An 8,158-nucleotide genomic window follows, 5' to 3' on the forward strand; every position below is an offset into this window, starting at 1 on the left:
TCAAAAATGATGATTGTGGGGGGAAAAAACTGTGGTAAAGGGGCAGATTTGACAAATTTCCTGTTTGTTTGTTTTTTTAAATGAGAATTTTTTTTAAATTGTTGAAATGTTCTGTTTTGACATTTTTGAGGGGGGAAAAGTTCAATTCTTTGTTATTCAAAATTACATTTACTTAAGAAATTCAGGTGCCCTTACAGTAAATGAATAAATTAATGGGCTAATATCAAAATAAACCATTTAAAAATTATCAAAATGAAACATTTAAATTGACACACCTAATATTAATTATTATTATTATTATTATTTATTACTTATTTATTTATTTATCTTATTTTTAGTTCATGAAAATTTTGGTGATTTTGACTTTTCGAACCAACTTGGAACTTGAAAAATGTTTGAGATCTCAAATTTTCCGAGGATGGGAAAATATTTTCTCACCTAGCTCTACTCATTGTGAATATTTGTTGTGAAATGCAACCCCGTTTTTGGTTAGCAAACTGATTGTAATTTTCTTCAAATGTATTTGGTTTTGTTCATAAATATTTCTAAATAGTATGGATGAGTAACTTACTCAGTATAAAGTATGCAGCTTGTCAAAAGTGCACTCCAACTTTTACAGAAATTCTTCAGTATTTCAAGACCAGGGTCCACTTTTTTTTAACCACATCATACATCTCTCTCTCTCTCTCTCTCTCTCACACACACACACACACACACACACACACGCATGTGCGCACGCACAGAGGCCAGCATGATAAGTATGATAAATACCACATCAATAGGACATCCCTTTATATTTCTATTAATAAACAAATATACAAATATTTATTTTTTTCTCTTTTTGTTTCAAGTTCACTACTGGACCGAATAGCCATATTTCACTTGGAACTTGCCAGTGTTTGTGGATGGACTGAATTAAATATGAATTAGTTACCTTTCAGATGTACACTCTTTGTTCCAAAAGGAGCAAATGTATTCTGTGAGCTAAAGGAAATATCAATTGACATTTAGCATTATGGTTTATATTACCTATGAGACATACTACAATATGCCATGATCATACCCAGTTGAACAGAAATGTAAACTGAATCTAGTAGAAGGGCAGTGGCACATAGTGAGCCCATGTACTGTACTATCTGTCACCTCTCATCTTCCTCTGCTAAGCAGAGCAACAGATGACAGAAGAGAAGAGGTGACTAATTCTTACCCTACAACTGTGGGGCATGTGAAAGAGACATTTTCAGCTCTCCTTGCTAAAAGGTATTTTACTTCTAGAGAAACCCCATATGTAATCTTGTTTCTGCAACAATAAATACACCTCTACACCAATATAACGCGATGCGATATAACACGAATTCGATTATAATGCGGTAAAGCAGTGCTCCGGGGTGGCGGGACTGCGCACTCCGGCAGATCAAAGCAAGTTCGATATAATGCGGTAAGATTTTTTGGCTCCCGAGGACAGTGTTATATCAGGGTAGAGTGTACTAATAAAAAGACGCTGTTCTAGAGCTCCAGATAGAATCAACTGTCAGATAGAGATGTTTACTTCCAACAGCATTTGTGAAATCAGTAATACTTCAGAAAAAAATAGAAGGGAAATTTCATTTTCTCTTTACAAAGGACAAAATATGCACAAGGAAGATGACGATTCTTGTTTAGCTTACATTAACATGCCTTTAAGCAGTTCAGGGGGTCTGGCTTGCCGGGGGAAGGGGTATAGCGCTTTATGGGTGGGAGGTGAGAGAGAGGCACAGGAGCTGCTGAAAACATAGGGTGGATCAGCGTGTTGATGCTGATTCATCCTCCAGGGACCAGAAGGCCTGAGGAGTTGATAAAGGGGAAGTCCAATGGGAGAAGCCCCTTTTCTCCTAGACCAGGAGAAGCAGCAGCCAGCCACCCTACCCCTTGAAAGTGGCAAAATACCGGGTTTGGTTGGCACACATTGTGGGCATTGCGCTAGCCACTCCTTTCTTGGAGCCCTGGGAGGGAATTTTTCCCCTCACCACGAGATTGGCTAAGGTGGTGTTGGTGTGTTGTTGTTTTTTCCTTCCCCACAAGTCTTTGATATAGTAAATACAGAAGGGAGTTAGGCTATGATGTCACAACTCATAATATAAGCGTGGGGCAGATGTCTAGTGCAGGTTCTCCATAAAGAAGGGATACACTAACCAGATACATGGCTTGCTAAAAGACTTAAAGGAGAAGTTTGTTAAAGGAGAGGAACTGGAGGTCTAGGGAGGAGGGGCTCCTATGATTGGCACAGTGGGGAGCCAAACCCTGCCCTTCCTTTATAACCCACCTTAATCCTCATATGAGGGGGCGAGATGTTAAGGTCCCAGCAATGGGTTGGCTGGGGATCAATATGAAAAAGTAGGGCTGGAGGAAGTTCCCAGGTAACTATTGAAATGATCCTGGAATTACCTTCACTGTACACTTTTATCTGCTGGGTAGTCTCTAACATCTAATAACAAAGTTGAGGACTGATTAAACCATATCCAGAAAGAGAAATAAAGTCATAATCTTTTTTCCATGTCTGGAGAAAATGACTTTCTGTAATTCTTTTACCATGATCACATGGCAAACAGCATTACTTCTCAGTTACTTTCTCTACTGCTATTTATGTCGCTGTCTTTCACACCCAAATGCTGGAGAGATTATAATTCTTTAAACCATGAAATACACACTTAAATAGCTATGCAGTTCACAGGAATTCACATTTTATTCAAAGGGGAACATAATGGAAAGATTTGAGTGTGTGAAAATAAGGGGTTATAACTGACACTGTTCTGCAACCTTACCCACAGGAAGCGCTACCAAAGATAAGTTATAGCACACCCACATACATCTCTTAGGCCTGGTCTACACTAGGCGTTTATGTCGAAGTTAGCGCCGTTAAATCGAATTAACCCTGCACCCGTCCACACTGCGATGCTATTTAGTTCGACATAGAGGTCTCTTTAATTCGACTTCTGTACTCCTCCCCGACGAGGGGAGTAGCGCTAAATTCGACATGGCCATGTCGAATTAGGCTAGGTGTGGATGGAAATCGACGCTAATAGCTCCGGGAGCTATCCCACAGTGCACCACTCTGTTGACGCTCTGGACAGCAGTGCGAGCTCGGATGCTCTGACCAGCCACACAGGAAAAGCCCCGGGAAAATTTGAATTTGAATTCCTTTTCCTGTCTGGCCAGTTTGAATCTCATTTCCTGTCTGGACATCGTGGCGAGCACAGCAGCACTGGCAACGATGCAGAGCTCTCCAGCAGTGATGGCCGTGCAGTCTGGGAATAGAAAGAGAGCCCCAGCATGGACTGATCGTGAAGTCTTGGATCTCATCGCTGTGTGGGGCGATGAGTCCGTGCTTTCCGAGCTGCGATCCAAAAGAAGGAATGCAAAGATCTACGAGAAGATCTCTAAAGACATGGCAGAGAGAGGATACAGCCGGGATGCAACGCAGTGCCGCGTGAAAATCAAGGAGCTGAGACAAGGCTACCAGAAGACCAAAGAGGCAAACGGACGCTCCGGATCCCATCCCCAGACATCCCGTTTCTACGAGGCACTGCATTCCATCCTCGGTGCTGCCGCCACCACTACCCCACCAGTGACCGTGGACTCTGAGGATGGGATACTGTCCACGGCCGGTTCCTCAGACATGTTAGGGGACGGGGAAGATGAGGAAGGAGATGAGGAGGGCGAGGCAGTTGGCAGCTCTCACAACGCTGATTTCCCCGACAGCCAGGATCTCTTCATCACCCTTACAGAGATCCCCTACGAAGCGTCCCCAGCCATTACCCCGGACACAGAATCTGGTGAAGGATCAGCCAGTAAGTGTTGTAAACATCTAAACATTTATTTTTAACAAAACAGGAATATTAACAATTAAAAGAATGGGTTGTTCATGATTAGTGTGCCCTAGGCGCTTAACGGTTTAGTAAGGGGCAGTGCAAGTTTTGAAAAGAAATCTAGCAATGTCCGGTTTTCAGTGATTGTCCTGCACAAGCCGCTCTACTGTGTATTCCCTGCTACTGCAGCTACAGTAAAATGCGGTCTATATGTGCGGGGATAGAGCAGTAATCCTCCTGGGACATCTCGATGAAGCTCTCCTGGAGGTAACTTGAAAGCCGTTGCATGAGGTTCTTGGGGAGAGCGGCCTTATTGGGTCCTCCGAAGTACGACACGTTGCCGCGCCACGAGATTATCAGGTACTCGGGGATCATTGCTCTGCACAGCAGGGCGGCATACGGCCCTGGTCTTTGGAGGCTTTCCCGGAGCATTCTCTCTTTGTCGCTCTCGGAGATCCTCATCAGGGTGATGTCGGCCATGGTGACCTGCTTTTAATTAGGTAGGGGAATGTTAGTGTTGGGACTGCTTTCCCGTTCCTGTACAGAACTGTCACCGCTGGTTTGCAGCCACGCGGTGGAGGCGGGAGAGGGGCAGCCGAAAGGGATCATTCCCGGGGACAGCCGCGAGGGGGTGGGACAGGGGCAGAGTTCCCGCTTGCCGGATTGCTGGCAGCAGGGACTGACATTGATTTAAATGTGAAATGAGGCCAGTGGTAATATAAAAGTTTTAAACTGCCACAAGTGTACGGCTTACCATGTCTGCCTGCAACAGAAATTCCGTTGTGCTGCCTCGCTTCTCAAATGTGCTGTTCAAGACCCCAGGCACAGAATGCGAAGGCCGAGAATTCGACCTTGTGCTGAGTGCGCATGTGAAAGGTGCTGTGCATGGTCTTGTTCACAGAGAAAGACTATGTTCTTTGTTCACAACTACATTTATCTTTCAGAGGAATTCACTCCCTTTTTCCCATTTCCACAGCCCCGTCTGCGACTGTCTCACAACCTAGCCTGGAATCACACTCCCAGAGGCTAGCGCGGATTAGGCGTAGGAAGAAGAGGACACGGGAGGACATGTTCTCTGAGCTTATGGCCTCTTCCCAAGCCCAGGCAGCACAGCAGACCCAGTGGCGGGAGAACTTGACCCGAATGCACCAAGCCAACATGGATCGGGAGGAGAGGTGGCGGCAGGAAGACCAGCAGGCGACTCAAACGCTGCTTGGACTACTGAGGGAGCAAACGGACACGCTCCGGCGCCTTGTGGATGTTCTGCAGGAACGGAGGCAGGAGGACAGAGCCCCGCTGCAGTCCATCTCTAACCGCCCTCCCCCGCCACCAAGTCCCATACCCACCTCACCCAAAGTGCAAAGAAGGAGAGGCGGCAGAGTCCCTGCTAACTCTCACTCCACCCCTGCAGAGAGCTCTAGTAGCAGAAGGCTCTCATTTCCCAAAATTTGAAAAGTTCTTTCCTTCCCGCCTGACACAAGCCCACGTCCAAGTTTCACCTCCCAATGCCATGTGTAGTTGATAATAAAAAATTCGTTTCTGTTAACTACTGTTTCAATCATGTTCTTTTGGAGGAGGAGGGGAAAGGGGGTTGGAAATTGGACAGGACAGTCTCCTTTGGCAGGGTACATAGTCGGGGGCAGGCACAGCAGCAGGGCACATACACAGTGCAGTGATGCAGTGACTAGTTGCCCCGGTTAGTCTGTGAGGTTGTTTTGATGTAATGTTGGGGGGGGTGGGTTGCTCTGTGACTTTGTGGAAGGGGAGGGCAGTTACAGATCTTAAGCGCCGGTCCTTAGACAGGATCACAGAGCCACACAGCATGGGATCTGTAACCGTCCTCCCCCTGCCACAAAGTCAAATAGACCTCCCATACACACAGTCCCGATCAGGAGGGGTGACAGGCTCCGTTGAAACAAGCATCCCACCGCAGCGGAGCCTGTCAATCCTTGAGTTTAGAAGCTGCATTCGCATCACAACACTAGACCCGCCCCGCACCACAGTCTGCGTCCCAGTTTTAAAAAATTCCCGCTAAAACAGTATTAAAGAAAACGGTGTGCTTTAACAAAGTAGAACTATTTTTATTTCGACACGTGTGTTGGAGGGGGGGTGAAGGGGGTATGTAACTGGATAGGATAGTCAACATTACCTGGGTAAAGAAACGGGGGCAGGTTTAGCTTCTCAGTACACAAACTATAAAATCACAGGTTACCCTGCTCACTCAGGAACTTTGCTTTCAAAGCCTCCCGGATGCACAGCGCTTCCCGCTGGTCTCTTCTAATCGCCCGGCTGTCTGGCTGTGAGTAATCACCAGCCAGGCTATTTTCCTCAACCTCCCACCCCGCCATAAAGGTCTCCCCCTTGCTCTCACAGAGATTGTGGAGCACACAGCAAGCTGCTATAACAATGGGGATATTGGTTTCGCTGAGATCACAGCGAGTCAGTAAGCTTCTCCATCTCCCCTTGAGACGGCCAAAAGCACACTCCACCACCATTCTGCACTTGCTCAGCCGGTAGTTGAAGAGTTCTTTTTCAGTGTCCAGGGCGCCAGTATAGGGCTTCATGAGCCAGGGCATTAGCGGGTAGGCTGGGTCCCCGAGGATGACTATAGGCATCTCCACATCCCCAACAGTTATTTTGTGGTCCGGGAAGTAAATACCTTGTTGCAGCCGTCTAAACAGACCAGAGTTCCTGAAAACACGAGCGTCATGAACCTTGCCCGGCCATCCCACGTAGATGTTGGTAAAACGTCCCCTGTGGTCCACCAGTGCTTGCAGCACCATGGAAAAGTATCCCTTTCGGTTAATGTACTGGGTGGCCTGGTGGTCCGGTGCCAGGATAGGGATGTGAGTTCCATCTATGGCCCCACCGCAGTTTGGGAATCCCATCGCTGCGAAGCCATCTATGATCGCCTCCACGTTTCCCAGGGTCACTACCTTTGGCAGCAGTACATCAACGATTGCCTTCGCTACTTGCATCACAACAACCCCCACGGTAGATTTGCCCACCCCAAACTGGTTCGCGACTGACCGGTAGCTGTCTGGCGTTGCAAGCTTCCACAGGGCTATGGCCACTCGCTTCTGTACACTCAGTGCAGCTCGCAACCGGGTGTCACTGCGCTTCAGGGCAGGGGACAGCAACTCACAAAGTTCCAGGAAAGTTCCCTTCCGCATGCGAAAGTTTCGCAGCCACTGGGATTCATCCCAGACCTGCAGCACTATGCGGTCCCACCACTCAGTGCTTGTCTCCCGTGCCCAGAATCGCCGTTCCACGGCATCAACATGACCCATTGCCACTGTGATGTCCTCGGCACTGGGTCGCCTGCTTTCTGACAGGTCTGTGCTACTCTCAGACTTCAGGACATCACCGCGGTGCCGTAGCCTCCTTGCCTGACTTTTCTGCATCTGCCTCAGGGAAACCTTTATGATAAGCTGCGAGACGTTGAGAGCGGCCACAACTGCAGCGATGGTCGCAGCGGGCTCCATGCTCGGAGTACAGTGGCGTCCGCGCTGTCAATGACTGGAAAAGCGCGCGAACTGTTTTCCCGCCGGCGCTTTCAGGGAGGGAGGGCGGGAGTGATGGACGGATGACGACAGTTTCCCAAAAGCACCCTCGACTCATTTTGTTACCCAGAAGGCATTGCCGGCTACACCCAGAATTCCAATGGGCAGAGGGGACTGCGGGAACTGTGGGATAGCTGACCACAGTGCACCGCTTCGAATGTCGACGCTATCACCGTTAGTGTGGACGCACAAAGTCGAATTACTGTCCTTAGTGTGGACACACACGTTCGACTTTGCAATATCGATTACAAAAATTCGATGCAAGTAAAATCGAACTACTCTCGTAGTGTAGACAAGGCCTTAGGAAGATACTGTAGTATATATTAGACATTACAACCACAAAAGCAGCCCAGATCCCAAAATGCTGTTCTAGTCAGACTGAAAGATAATGTGGAATGTACACAATACCAGTCTAAATGAGGAAATATTTTCTCAATAATATTCAACAATAGAGACAAAGCCCCTACAAAACAATTAGTTGGCTAATACTGTGGCTTGCCATTTTTACAGACTGTGAAGGAAAAAAAGATTAAAACAACTATTGTAGTTTACCAAGCATTAACTCAAAAAAAGGTAGAAACGAGTGAAATTATTAGAAGCCACCAAAACCACAGCAATATAATTGGCCTTTGCTTAATCTCTGCCCATCATAGCATTGAAAAGCATTGGGCAATAAAAATGAATAATTAGTTCATTAACTTTCATAAAGTTCCATAAACATAATAAAAACTGACAAAATGTGAATAAAAT

General features: G+C 46.8%; 1 protein-coding gene across 1 annotated transcript; it reads left to right on the forward strand.

Annotated features, from left to right (window-relative positions):
* Positions 1–3,104: 3,104 nt before the first annotated feature.
* LOC135980837 (uncharacterized) lies at positions 3,105–5,391 on the forward strand. The gene is made up of 2 exons (XM_065581068.1): positions 3,105–3,827; positions 4,822–5,391. The coding sequence occupies exons 1-2, from the start codon at positions 3,251–3,253 to the stop codon at positions 5,295–5,297; spliced, it is 1,053 nt and encodes a 350-aa protein (XP_065437140.1). The 5' UTR covers positions 3,105–3,250; the 3' UTR covers positions 5,298–5,391.
* Positions 5,392–8,158: the final 2,767 nt, after the last annotated feature.

This window comes from Chrysemys picta, chromosome 1 (genome assembly GCF_011386835.1).
Source record: "Chrysemys picta bellii isolate R12L10 chromosome 1, ASM1138683v2, whole genome shotgun sequence".
NCBI lineage: Eukaryota > Metazoa > Chordata > Testudines > Emydidae > Chrysemys > Chrysemys picta.

Coding starts and splice junctions, on each gene's coding strand:
- LOC135980837 (XM_065581068.1), top strand. CDS start 3,251: ATGCAGAGCTCTCCAGCAGTGATGGCCGTGCAGTCTGGGAATAGAAAG. Junction 3,828..4,821: donor ATCTGGTGAAGGATCAGCCA/GTAAGTGTTGTA, acceptor CCATTTCCACAG/CCCCGTCTGCGACTGTCTCA.